A 15,127-nucleotide genomic window follows, 5' to 3' on the forward strand; every position below is an offset into this window, starting at 1 on the left:
TGAGGGAATAGCAGGTCCCATAAAACGGAATCCCAAGCGCTAGAAGAATGTTTAGACAGCGGGACCAGGGTGTGTGTGTGTTGACTTTCTCATCTGGCTTTGGGGGACGATTGGACAAATGTAACTACTTTCACAAACCCACTGGAATGACATTACTTTTATAAGCAGCAGAAAAATACAAGACATGGATATTGTCACGATCTGATTTCTGTCACTTCAAACATTTATTTATTTTGTTTATGAAGAAATTGTATTTTTTTCGTTCTTCATGCTCTCTCTTTCTTTCTCTTTCTGTCTCTCCTTCTCTTTTCCCACCTCTCTACCTCCCTCCCCGCTGAGTATAGATACAACACACTACAAATGTAAAAGATTGTTCTTTCACTGAAATATACTATGTATCCAAAATGTATGTCAGAGTACAGTTTAGGACATCAGTCGGTCTGTGTTAGGTTGGCTGAGCCAGAAAGTGTCTGTCATTCAGTGTTAGTCTGCATTCCAAATGGCATGAAGTCTTAGAAAAAATAGTTCCAAAAGTTTTTTTCCGGAGGGTTATGGTTCTACCAAGAACTGGTTTGATCAAAATAACCCTTTTTGGAAGACAAGGGTTCTTTGTAAGGCAAATGGTTTGTTGATGATTCTTTGGAAGGCAAGAAGTGTTCTACATAGAACCATATATACTATTTCCCAGCATGCTCTATTGCAGCGAGATTTTCGGAATTGTTTGTTTTACTGTAATATCTATGTTTTTGCATGTGCATTGCTTGGTTGATTCCTTTTATGCTACACAAAAATAAATAACATACCGTTTTCTAAATGAATCCAATATGTTAGTAATTGGATTTATTGCACCCGTTGTTACTGAGATGGTTGTTCCAGTTTAGATGATTGAGTTAGTCTCAGTATTCAATCTTCCCAACCCTGGCATTCATTCTAAATGCAGGTTGCAGGATATCCTAACTCTGGCTGGATTCTAATATAATGCCAGTTTAATGTGACTTGCAGGCCTGATGTGGCCTGTAAACCAGGATGTTCCTAACACCGCTGTGTTAGGGTATAACTAGGCCCTCACATAAAGGCCTTATGATACATGCAATGTATTGTCAAAACTAATTACATTTTAAAGTCTAATAAGTTAGTGCAACTGTTCATTCAGGGTTATAGGAAGAACCCCCCCAAAGATAAAAAGGTTCTCGGTAGAGAACTTCTACACCTTCATTGCTTGCTGTTTGGGGTTTTAAGCTGGGTTTCTGTACAGCACATTGAGATATCAGCTGATGTAAGAAGGGCTATATAAATACATTTGATTTGATTTAGAACCCTTCACAGACGGTTCTAGGAAGAACCTTTAGATTATAAAATGGTTATTGGTAGAATCCTTCATAGAGGGTTCTAGTTAGAACCATATGGTGCCTTTGGAAAGTATTCAGACACCTTTCATTTTTCTGCATTTTGTTACATTACAGCCTCATTCAAAAATGGATTACATAAAAAAAATCCTCAGCAATCTACACACAATACCCCATAATGACAAAGTGAAAACAGGTATTTAGAAATGTTTGTACATGTATTACAAATAAAACAAAACAGAAATACCTTATTTACAAGTATTCAGACCCTTTGCTATAAGACTCAAAATGTTGCTCAGGTGCATCCTGTTTTCATTGATCATCCTTGAGATGTTTCTACAACTTGATTGGAGTCCACCTGTGGTAAATTAAATGAATTGGACAAGATTTGGAAAGGCACACACCTGTCTATATAAGGTCCCACAGTTGACAGTGCATGTCAGTGCAAAAACCAAGCTATGAGGTGGAAGGAAGTGTCGGTAGAGCTCTGAGACAGGATTGTGTCGGGGCACAGATCTGTGGAAGGTTAACAAAACATTTCTGCAGCATTGAAGGTCCCCAAGGACACAGAGGCCTCCATCATTCTTCCTACAGCTGGCCTCCCGGCCAAACTGAGCAATCGGGGAGAAGGGCCTTGGTCAGGGAGGTGACCAAGAACCCGATGGTCACACTGACAGAGCTCTAGAGTTACTCTGTGGAGATGGGAGAACCTTCCAGAAGGACAAACATCTCTGCAGTACTCCACCAATCAGGCCTTTATGGTAGAGTGGCCCGACGGAAGCCACTCCTCAGTAAAAGGCACATGACAACCCACTTGGAGTTTGCCTAAAGGCAACTAAAAACTCTCAGACCATGAGAAACAAGATTCTCTGGTCTGATGAAACCAAGATTCTCTTTGGCCTGAATGCCAAGCGTCATGTATGGAGGAAGCATGGTGGTGGCAGCATCATGCTGTGTGGGTGTTTTTCAGCGGCAGGGACTGGGAGACTAGTCAGGATTGAGGCAAAGATTAACAGAGCCAAGTACAGAGAGATCCTTGATGAACACCTGCTCCAGAGCGCTCAGGACCTCAGAATAAGGTGAAGGTTCGCCTTCCAACAGGACAACGACCCTCAGCACACAGCCAAGACAACGCAGGAGTTGCTTCGGGACAAGTCTCGGGAATGTCCTTGAGTGGCCCAGTTAGAGCCCGGACTTGAACCTAATCGAAGATCTCTGGAGAGACCTGAAAATAGTTGTGCAGCAACGCCCCCCCCCATCCTGCCTGACAGAGGTTGAGAGGATCTGCAGAGAAGAATGGGAAACCCCCCAAATCCAGGTGTGCCAGTGCCAAGCTTGTAGCGTCACCCAAGAAGATGTGAGGCTTTAATTGCTGTCTAAGGATCTTCAACAAAGTACTGAGTAAAGGGTCTGAATACTTATGTAAATGTGATATTCCTGTTTTTATTTTTATAAATTAGCAAAAATTTCTACAAACCTGTTTTTGCTTGGTCATTATAGGGTATTATGTGTAGATTGATGAGGGAAGATAACGATTTAATACATTTTAGATGTCTGTAACCTAACAAAATGTGGAATAAGTCAAGGGGTCTGAATACTTTCCAAAGGCACTGTATACAGGAGGTTCTTTGAAGGTTCTTTTGGAAAAAAAAACATATAAATGTCAGTTTTTTAAAATTGTTGTATGAAACGACTTAATTCTTATGAAAAAAGTAGAGATGCATTTTTACTTTTGACGGTCAAAAACTGACATATACATTTTCATCCGTGTTCATCTCAGTGTTGCCTAACTCCATTCGCTGAGTCTTCCTCTCTGTGTGTACTCTCCAGGTTAATCCCAGGGTCGTGGTCTCCCTGCAGCGTCACCTGTGGGCTCGGCAAACAGACACGGGAGCTGAAGTGTCGTGTCCTCCTCTCCTTCACCCAGACGGAGGTAGACCTGCCCGAGGAGGAGTGCGGTGAAGAGCGGCCCCAGCTGGAGAGGCCCTGCGATGGGGGAGCCTGTACTCTAGGCCCAGGCTTCTCTCCTGACCTCCAGGATCCTCAAGGCCCTCACACCCAGGGTGAGGAGCCCCACCACTGGGACTACAGGGGCTTTAGTGGCTGCTCGGCCTCCTGTGCTACAGGTGAGCTGCACCGGTGCTTCAACGAAACCTAAACGTTGTACCTAACATTGTAACATTGTTATCCCAACCATCATACCAAACATATTTTCCCAAACATTATCTGAAATAATACTGCCACATTATCCCAAAAGGTCATACAAAACATATTCCCAAACATTTAAACAAACATTATCCTAAACATTACCCTAGGTATAATCCTAAATTCCAAACACTACTAAAAAAGGTTGTACTCTAGCATTATCAAATCAAATTTATTTATATAGCCCTTCGTACATCAGCTGATATCTCAAAGTGCTGTACAGAAACCCAGCCTAAAACCCCAAACAGCAAGCAATGCAGGTGTAGAAGCACAAACATGCAACATCCTTGTCTACATGATAAATCTGGTAATTACTCAAATAACTCCTTCACTATTACCCTGTGAGATGGCTTTCTTATTAAAGTTTCATATTTATTTTATACAGGATGGGATTCTCATAGTCATATACAGGAGGTCAGGGGTGTCGAACTCATTTCCCCCCGGGGGCCACATTTGTTCTTTAATGGAGTTCGGAAGACCACAGTGAAAATTGCTTATATTTCCTTGCCATAAAATTTTGCAAAACATAGTCCTCTATCCATCAGGGAATTTTCAGCGCTCCCTGACTGTCTAGTGATTATTAGCGAGCTAAACATGATTTGATTTGATTTGAACAGTCAAGAAACTGTTTGAATATAGGTCCATTATCATTTCTACACAGTTTGGATTTGGTTTCAGTCATTTTAAAGTATATTGAGTTAGTTTCCCCCAAAACAAAAATGTTATTCATTTAGAAGAAGAACAAGTAGTCAAACCCCTGCAGTAGATGCTTTGTTTCTATCTCAGTGTCCATGTGTGACCTCTTTGTTTCTTTAACCCCACTATCTCACTCTCAGCTCTCCCTCTCTCAGCTCTCCCTCTCTCAACTCTCCCTCTCTCAGCTCTCCCTCTCTCAGCTCTCCCTCTCTCAGCTCTCCCTCTCTCAGCTCTCCCTCTCTCAGCTCTCCCTCTCTCAGCTCTCCCTCTCTCAGCTCCCTCTCTCAGCTCTCCCTCTCTCAGCTCCCTCTCTCAGCTCTCCCTCTCTCAGCTCTCCCTCTCTCAGCTCTCCCTCTCTCAGCTCTCCCTCTTCAGCTCGCCCTCTCTCAGTTCAGCCCCCTCTCTCAGCTCTCCCTCTCTCAGCTCTCTCCTCCCTCTCTCAGACTCCCTCTCTCAGCTCCCCTCTCTCAGCTCTCCCTCTCTCAGCCCTCGCCCTCTCTCAGCTCGCCCTCTCTCAGCTCTCCCTCTCTCAGCTCTCCCTCTCAGCTCGCCCTCTCTCAGCTCTCCCTCTCTCAACTCGCCCTCTCTCAGCTCCCCTCTCTGTTGTTCTCTGTTTTTGGTCTCCTTGCTCTCCACCTTGTCATTCTCCACCTAAACCACCCACCCCCTCTCTCTCTCAGCCTGCCCCCCCTCCTCCTCTCTCTCTCTAACTCTGTTCCCCCTCTCCCCCAGGGAGACAGACAGCAGTGGTCAGGTGTGTGAGCCGGGAGAGAGGAGGAGAGGAGGTTGACGATTCTCTCTGTGACCCCTCTAGCCGCCCTCCAGTCATGGGCCGCATCTGCAACCCCGAGCCGTGTCCCCCAAGGTGAGAATCTAACACACATTAGGCAATCCTCTGCTGACTGGCTGGCTGGATTGAAGTTCAGGCCAATCACAACTAGAGGTCGACCGATTATGATTTTTCAACGCCGATACCGATACCGATTATTGGAGGGCCCAAAAAAATCTGATACCTATTAATTGGCCGTTTTTAACATTTATTTATTTGTAATAATGACAATTACAACAATACTGAATGAACATTTATTTTAACTTAATATAATACATCAATAAAAATACATTTAGCCTCAAATAAATAATGAAACAGGTTCGATTTGGTTTAAATAATGCAAAAACAAAGTGTTGGAGAAGTAAAAGTGCAATATGTGCCATGTAAAAAAGCTAACGTTTGAGTTCCTTGCTCAGAACATGAGAACATATGAAAGTTGGTGGTTCCTTTTAACATGAGACCTTCAATATTCCAAGGTAAGAGGTTTTAGGTTGTAGTTCATATAGTTTTTATAGGACTATTTCTCTCTATACCATTTGTATTTCATATACCTTTTGACTCTTGGATGTTCTTATAGGCACTTTAGTATTGCCAGTGTAACAGTATAGCTTCCGTCCCTCTCCTCGCCGCTACCTGGGCTCAAACCAGGAACACATCGACAAGGGGAATAACTACTCCAAGTCTCAGAGCGAGTGACGTTTGAAACGCTATTAGCGTGCACCCCGCTAACTAGCTAGTCATTTCACATTGGTTGCACCAGCCATTAGGCTGATAGGCTTGAAGTCATAAACAGCACTGTGCTTGCGAAGAGCTGCTGGCAAAATGCACAAAAGTGCTGTTTGAAGGAATGCTTACGAGCCTGCTCTGTCAAATATCAAATCGTAGACTTAATTATAACATAATAACACATAGAAATACGAGCCTTTGGTCATTAATATGGTCGAATCCGGAAACTATCATTTTGAAAACAAAAAGTTTATTATTTCAGTGAAATACGGAACCGTTCGGTATTTTATCTAACAGGTGGCATCCCTAAGTCTAAATATTCGTGTTACATTGTACAATCTTCAATGTTATGTCATAATTACGTAAAATTCTGGCAAATTAGTTCGCAATGATCCAGGCGGCCCACACTGTTGCATATACCTTGACTCTGCGTGCAATGAACGCAAGAGAAGTGACAAAATTTCACCTGGTTAATATTGCCTGCTAACCTGGATTTCTTTTTGCTAAATATGCAGGTTTAAAAAATCTATACTTCAGTGTATTGATTTTAAGAAAGGCATTGTGTTTATGGCTAGGTACAGTCGTGCAACGATTGTGCTTTTTTCACAAATGTGCTTTTGTTAAATCATCCCCCAGCGTTGCATCGATTATATACAATGCAGGACACGCTAGATAAACTAATAATATCATCAATCATGTGTAGTTAACTAGTGATTATGATTGATTGATTGATTGTTTTTTATAAGATAAGTTTAAATGCTAGCTAGCAACTTACCTTGGTTTCTACTGCATTCGCGTAACAGGCAGGCTCCTCGTGGAGTGCAATGAGAGGCAGGTGGTTAGTGCTTTGGACTAGTTAACTGTAAGGTTGCAAGATTGAATCCCAGAGCTGACAAGGTAAAAATCTGTCGTTCTGCCCCTGAACAAGGCAGTTATAACCCACCGTTTCTAGGCCGTCATTGTAAATAACACTGTGTTCTTAACTGACTTGTCTAGTTAAATAAAGATTAAATAAAGGTGTAAAAAATATTTAAAAACTGCAAAATCGGCATCGAAAAATAACGATTTCCGATTGTTATGAAAACTTGAAACGGGCCAAATTAATCGGCCACTCCGATTAATCGGCCATTCTGATTAATCGGCCACAATTAATCAACCGTTCTGACTAATCGGTCGACCTCTAATCACAACAACTCATTTACATTCTATGTTTGACTAATTATCGATACTGCCAGGAACCATCTTCTGTTGTCATGCAAAGATACACGCTCATTAGCATACCCCTGTTTGTGTGTGTGTGTGTTTTTCAAGTTTTAAGTTTTATTAGTTGTATGAACAGGATCCACAATGAAATGCAAACTTTCAGGTTGCTTCTCGACATTGCAACAACAATAACCAATAATAAAATATAAGACTACAAACAAAGTAAATGGCTCAGTGGAATAGAAATAAGCATTTTAGCATAAGTATAATACAGGAAGGCACATATTCTAGTACAATATTTACACATGCATTGGGGAAGGGGGGGATTGGGGGACAAGTGTTCAAATTGTGCAGTATTAGCATTAGTAAATACAAGTCTGTTAGCAGCAATTGTGATGTAAGTGCAAAGGTGCAAAAAGTGGTCAGTCCAGTTCAAGTGTTCACCATACCTGTAGATAGAAACTGTCTTCCTCAGGCACCATTTCAAGTAGATGTCCTGGATGGGTGGGAACACACCCCAGTGATGTACTGGGCCATCTTCACCACCTGCTGGAGGGCCTTGCAGTCGTAGACAGAGCCATTCCCATACCAGGCTGTGAGGTAACCGGTCAGGATGCTCTCGGTGGTGCAGTGGTAGTATTTGGAGAGGATCCGGGGTGGCACGCTGAATTTCTTCATCTGCCTTGAGAAGTAAAGATCCTGTTGTGCCCTCTTGACAAGAGCGGTGGTGTTGTTGGTCCATGTCAAGTCTTTGGTGAGGTGGACATGGAGGAACCTAAAACTGCTGACTCTCTCTACTGCAGTGCCGTTGATGTGGATCGGGGTGTGTTCCCTCATCTGCATCCTGAAGTTGACAATAAACTCCTTTGTTTCGCTGATATTAAGGGAGAGCTTGTTGTCCTGCCAGTTCACTCACATCCCTATAGGCTGACTCAGGCCTACAACCATGGTGTGGTCAGCAAACTTGATGATGGAGTGGGTGTCACCACACAGTCATGGGTGAACAGGGAGTACAGCAGAGGAGTGAGGACACACCACTGGGGGGCCCCTGTGTTAAGAGTCAGTGTGGAGGAGATGTTGTTGCCAATCCTCACAGCCTGTGGTCTGCTTGTCAGGAAGTCCAGGATCTAGTTGCAGAGGGTGGTGTTCAGACCCAGGGCTTTGAGCTTGGTGTCAAGCTTGGAGGGAAAAATAGTGTTGAATGCTGAACTTAGTCAATGAACAGCATTCTCACATAGGTGTTCCTCTTGTCCAGATGTGTTACGGCCGTGTGTGTGTGTGCGTGCCGGCGTGCATGCATGCATGCATTAGTTTGTGTGTGCTTCTCTTACCCGTAAACACATTAACATACTCCTCCCACCATTCCTCATTGTCCAGTGAAGGCAAACATCCTCTGTCACCCAGGATGTTTGTTAGCGACCAATCGGATGTTTCTGTTCCTGTAACAACATCCTGTTGTAGTAAACGTGAAGCCGAGGTAAACACGGTGGAAGCACAGCGGAACTGTTTTCTCCTCTCGACTGTGTCCCTCTAACTGAAACCTTTCCTTTACTGTCTTATTTAGGCATCTGGTTGTTTGTTTCCCTTCTGACAAGGCCTGCTGCACACTAAGGCTGTGTCGTAAATGGCACCCTATTCCCTATGTAGTGCACTACTTGCTGGTCAAAATAAGTGCACTCTATAGGGAACAAAATAAGTGCACTCTATAGGGAATTGGAGAGGGAATGTAGGTGTTCTGGCAGAGGTGAATGTCATTTGAGAGAGGACAGGTTCTCAGAGCATCAGACAAAGACAGAGACAGGCAGACACACACAGTACCCAGAGACAGATACAGGCAGACACACACAGTACCCAGAGACAGATACAGGCAGACACACACAGTACCCAGAGACAGATACAGGCAGACACACACAGTACCCAGAGACAGATACAGGCAGACACACACAGTACCCAGAGACAGATACAGGCAGACACACACAGTACCCAGAGACAGATACAGGCAGACACACACAGTACCCAGAGACAGATGCAGGCAGACACACACAGTACCCAGAGACAGATACAGGCAGACACACACAGTACCCAGAGACAGATACAGGCAGACACACGCAGTACCCAGAGACAGATACAGGCAGACACACACACAGTACCCAGAGACAGATACAGGCAGACACACACAGTACCCAGAGACAGATACAGGCAGACACACACAGTACCCAGAGACAGACCGACACACACAGTACCCAGAGACAGATACAGGCAGACACACACACAGTACCCAGAGACAGATACAGGCAGACACACACAGTACCCAGAGACAGATACAGGCAGACACACACAGTACCCAGAGACAGATACAGGCAGACACACACAGTACCCAGAGACAGATACAGGCAGACACACACAGTACCCAGAGACAGATACAGGCAGACACACACACAGTACCCAGAGACAGATACAGGCAGACACACACACAGTACCCAGAGACAGATACAGGCAGACACACACAGTACCCAGAGACAGATACAGGCAGACACACACAGTACCCAGAGACAGATACAGGCAGACACACAAAGTACCCAGAGACAGACCGACACACACAGTACCCAGAGACAGATACAGGCAGACACACAAAGTACCCAGAGACAGACCGACACACACAGTACCCAGAGACAGATACAGGCAGACACACAAAGTACCCAGAGACAGACCGACACACACAGTATCCAGAGAAAGACAGGCCGACACACACAGTACCCAGACCCAGACAGGCCGACACACACAGTACCCAGAGAAAGACAGGCCGACACACACAGTACCCAGAGAAAGACACGCCGACATACACAGTACCCAGAGACAGACCGACACACACAGTACCCAGAGAAAGACAGGCCGACACACACAGTACCAGAGAAAGACAGACCCAGACAGACCAGACCCACACACACTACCCAGAGAAAGACAGGCCGACACACACAGTACCCAGACCCAGACAGACCGACACACACACTACCCAGAGAAAGACAGGCCAACACACGCAGTACCCAGAGACAAACAGGCCGACACACACAGTACCCGGAGCCAGACAGACCGACACACACACAGTACCCAGAGCCATACAGGCCGACACACACAGTACCCAGAGAAAGACAGGACGACACACACAGTACCCAGAGAAAGACAGGCCGACACATGCAGTACCCAGAGAAACACAGGCCGACACACGCAGTACCCAGAGAAACACAGGCCGACACACACAGTACCCAGAGAAAGACAGGACGACACACACAGTACCCAGAGAAAGACAGGCCGACACACACAGTACCCAGAGCCATACAGGCCGACACACACAGTACCCAGAGAAAGACAGGCCGACACACACAGTACCCAGACCCAGACAGGCCGACACACGCAGTACCCAGAGCCAGACCTAAAGATAAGGATCGGCCAACCAAGCCCCAAATTGCCGTCACAATCCATGGAACTGTGTAGTTTTTAACATACACAGAACGCAGGTGGTTCCAATATCACTGGCAAGGTCTCAGCTAGTGTTTTTTAAAAACTTGTTATGAAATCATTTAAGTGTCAGCCATGCATTCCTTCAGAGACATAGGTTTAGTCCCAAATTGTACCCTATTCCCTATATAGTGCACTACTTTTGACCAGGGCCCAAAATACACTAAATAGAGATTAGAGAGCCATTTGGGACGAAGACATACCTTTTGAGCGAAGCACAGCTTCTAAAAACAAAAACAAATTCATTCAACATTAGAATAAGTTGGAAATGAGGTTCATCTTTGTAATTAAAGTTAGGATAAACATTGCAAATACATTTCTGTTTTCTATGGTGGAATCAAACTTAGAATAAACATCTAGATGATTATTGCATCGTGGAGAGAGGCTTGAATAATAATACAATTGGAGTTTGTGGTCTGACATAACAACTACTAATGGCTTCAGCAGTAACCTGAGTAAAGTTGTTTCTCCAACTGCAGAAACACAGTAGACTCTCTGGCCCCAGAGTTGAGCTCATGCAAGACATGTTCATTCAGACAGCCCTATGATGCCACACAGACAGCCCTATGATGCCACATAGACAGCCCTATGATGCCACATAGACAGCCCTATGATGCCACACAGACAGCCCTATGATGCCACACAGACAGCCCTATGATGCCACATAGACAGCCCTATGATGCCACATAGACAGCCCTATGATGCCACATAGACAGCCCTATGATGCCACACAGACAGTCCTATGATGCCACACAGACAGCCCTATGATGCCACACAGACAACCCTATGATGCCACACAGACAACCCTATGATGCCACACAGACAACCCTATGATGCCACACAGACAGCCCTATGATGCCACACAGACAACCCTATGATGCCACACAGACAACCCTATGATGCCACCCAGACAGCCCTATGATGCCACACAGACAGCCCTATGATGCCACACAGACAGCCCTATGATGCCACCCAGACAGCCCTATGATGCCACCCAGACAGCCCAATATGCCACACAGACAGAGCTATGATGCCACACAGACAGCCCTATGATCCCACACAGACAGCCCTATGATCCCCACAGACAGCCCTATGATCCCCCAGACAGCCCTATGATCCCACACAGACAGTCCTATGATGCCACACAGACAGTCCTATGATGCCACACAGACAGCTTCTATGATGCCACACAGACAGCCCTATGATGCCACACAGACAGCCCTATGATCCCACACAGACAGCCCTATGATCCCACACAGACAGCCCTATGATGCCACACAGACAGCCCTATGATGCCACTCAGACATCCCTATGATACCACACAGATAGCCCTATGATACCACACAGACAGTGGGCATGGAGGTGGGCAGGGATTTGGGTGACAGCCCATACCAGCCAGGAGTAGCATTTGTATCTCAATAGTCTAAAGCGGCTCCCCTTCCTTCATCTCCTTCCCTTCAATCCCACTATTGAGATACACCCCAAGTCTGTGGCACTAGGACAGTGGGAATGGAGAGGTTGGTAAGAGTGTGGGTACCAGCCATGCCATGGACTAACAACACCACCACTCTTGTCAAGAGGGCGCAACAGCGTCTCTACTTCCTAAAGCGGCTGAAGAAATTTGCATGCCGCCCCGGGTCCTCTCCAAATACTACCACTGCACCATCGAGAGCATCATGGTTGCATCATGGCCTGGTATGGAAATTGCTCCGGCCATGACTGCAAGGCCCAGTAAATCACAGGGACCGTACTCCCTCGCATTCCACGAAATCTAGTTGAATCAGTGCGAGGAAGGCACACAGCATCATCAAGGACTCCACACATCCCAGCCACCAGCTGTTCTCTCCCTTCCCGTCGGGCAGACGGTATCGGATCATGAGGTCTGATAACAACAGGCTCAGAGACAGTTTCTACAAGCTATCGGACTGCTGAACACTTAAACTGGACTGACCACCTGCTCTGATTCTCTGCACCTTAGCACACATGCACTCCCTTATACACACACACACACACACACACACACACACACACACACACACACACACACACACACACACACACACACACACACACACACACACACACACACACACACATATATACATTCATACTACATACACATCACAACTGCTGCTACCAGACTCTTATTATACTGCATCATTTAAACACTTCCCTCCTTCCCCAAAACACATGTAAATATTGGACTATAAATGATCCCTTCCTGTATTATACTGATGTTAACATGTTTATTCTGTTCTACTGAGCTGTTTACTTTGTTAGTATTCTTATCTTTTATTATTTGGGGTTCAAGCTGTGAAGCTGGTGAAACTCTCTTGTATTTGTTCTACTTCCTTATTGTTATTATTATGTTCCTTTTTCTGCTATTTTGGTGAAAACATTCTAACTCCTGTGAGATGAAAAGGCCCAGGATTGTGTAACTTAGCAACATGGTAAAGGCCCAAGAGCCACACCCTCTCATGCAAATCCATGCGGATTGGCCACATAGTGGCTCTATAACAAGCAATTGGAAATGCAAACTTTGAAAGGTCAGCCCCCACATCCTGTGTGACCTAGAGTCATGAAATGTTATACACATTTCCCTCTCATCACACAGAACAAACTTGCCTCAAGAACCCATAAAATTCATTATGATGGATTTTCCACCATTTTTAATTTGGTGAAAAACACTTAAAACAATACTCCTCTGGCACTGAATGACTCGATCTTCACCAAACGTGATGTCTGAAATCTATAGACCAAAGTCTGTAAGCACATTATAATCCATGTTAGTACGTCAAACAACATTGCTGCAACTGACAAATAAACATTCACGTGGGCGTGGTCTGTCACATAAATGCTTAGAAATCAGTCACGGATATTGGTATTGTAACGGAACTTGGGACACATGTTCCGAACACTGTGAGGACTGGAAATATGCAGGAAAATTGATATGGACCACACAATGGCACTATAACGGGTACATTTATTTCTCTTGGTCTGTTTCTCTTGGGACACATGCTCAAGGATATGAGTCTAGTTAACCTGTAAAATATGGTCTGCAGGGTAGTGTATGGTTATATCTGTGACTAACATTGAATGGTCGTAACAAGAGAGAGAGAGAGAAACTGAGAGAGAGAGAGCGTGTGTGTGTGTGTGTGTGTGTGTGTGTGTGTGTGTGTGTGTGTGTGTGTGTGTGTGGGTGTGTTTGAGCAAAAGAGGAAGGAACCTGGTTATTGTTCAAGGAAAAGTCTGATTGATTCTAAATGGCTAGTCAGACTGTGCTCTCATTAAGAGAGTATTTGATGAGAGTCAAGCACACATACACACACACACACACACACACACACATCACAGATTGTTTTTCCAATCACTAACCCAAAGGCAGCAGGATAGCTGGCTCAGAGGACTAGTGTTCGCTGCTTTCAGGAAAAAGCTGATCTTGATTAAGATCAAATCGTTTTATTGACACTAATAAGAGCAGTGTTTTATCATAATGCATAAAAACAGAACTAAAGCAGAAATAAACGTACCATTTAGAGTAGAATAACTACTTTCATGGCAGGTTTTGTCGAGCAGTAGATCTTCTCTTGTGGTCGGCTGTATCCAGGTTTCTGTTTCATGAAGATGATGGTTATTGCAGAGTAGAAGACTGCTGTGCTTTTTATGATCTTATAAATACAGACGTCTCAAAGACTGCATCCCAAATGGCACACTGTTCCCTACATAGTGCACAACTCTTGACCAGAGCTCTATGGGCCCTAGTTAAATGTAGTGCACTATACAGGGAATAGGGTGCCATTTGGGATGCACAGCATACTTGTGATCCCAGTCAGAACAAAGCCCTGGGAGTGTTGTCTCTGAGGTACTGAGATGGTACGGTATTCTCATCAGTTATCCGGGAGCTCTTAAAATAGACCTCTTAGATAAACAGTGTTTCCTCTTTTGCTTTCTCACGCTTACATAAGACGGTGGATGAAGGCACCATGATTGTGTTCCAAATGACACCCTATGGGCCCTGGTCAGGAGTAGTGCACTACATAAGGAATAGGTGCCATTGGGGACGCGGTCACCATCTCTCTCCTACAGCGTTTTGGAACCCCAGAAGTACATTCATTTCCAATGGAACGCTGCGTTTGCCTTGCAGCATTGTGTTGCAGAGGCAGTTGCAGTGCGTTCTGTGTGCTGCGTACCTTGGATATATCAAACGTATCTCATCAAACTGTCTGCGTAGAAGGCTTGACAGAAATGGTAGCAGAAGGTGAATGTTGAACTATTGATGCTCACATATCGAGGTGATAATGCGTACCATTTTGCACAATAATGCTGTCGGTGTGATCGAGACGCCAGCCATAAGACTGCTAAATAGTTAGTCCAGGTAGCTATTTGGTTAACTATTTAACTATCTTCATTGACCCTTTTGACTCATCACATATCAAATCAAATTGTATTAGTCACATATGTTATTCCCGGTGTAACAAAATGCTTGTGTTCCTAGTTCCAACAGTGTAGTAATATCTAACAATACACAACTATACACACTGATCTAAAAGTTAAAGAGTACTGCTGCTCCTTCTTCACCACACTGTCTGTGTGGGTGGACCATTTC

The 15,127-nt window shown here is 44.7% G+C and overlaps 1 protein-coding gene across 1 annotated transcript in view; it reads left to right on the forward strand.

Moving 5' to 3' along the window:
- Nucleotides 1-15,127, forward strand: part of adamtsl3 (ADAMTS-like 3) — a gene marked incomplete at its 3' end in the record, with an annotated part of 209,578 nt that overhangs the window by 158,618 nt on the left and 35,833 nt on the right. Inside the window, 2 exon segments of the mRNA XM_042318865.1 lie at nt 3,177-3,472; nt 4,980-5,112. Coding sequence (XP_042174799.1) covers nt 3,177-3,472; nt 4,980-5,112 — 429 coding nt within the window.

This window comes from Oncorhynchus tshawytscha, unplaced genomic scaffold, assembly GCF_018296145.1.
Source record: "Oncorhynchus tshawytscha isolate Ot180627B unplaced genomic scaffold, Otsh_v2.0 Un_contig_8142_pilon_pilon, whole genome shotgun sequence".
Classification (NCBI taxonomy): Eukaryota; Metazoa; Chordata; class Actinopteri; order Salmoniformes; family Salmonidae; genus Oncorhynchus; species Oncorhynchus tshawytscha.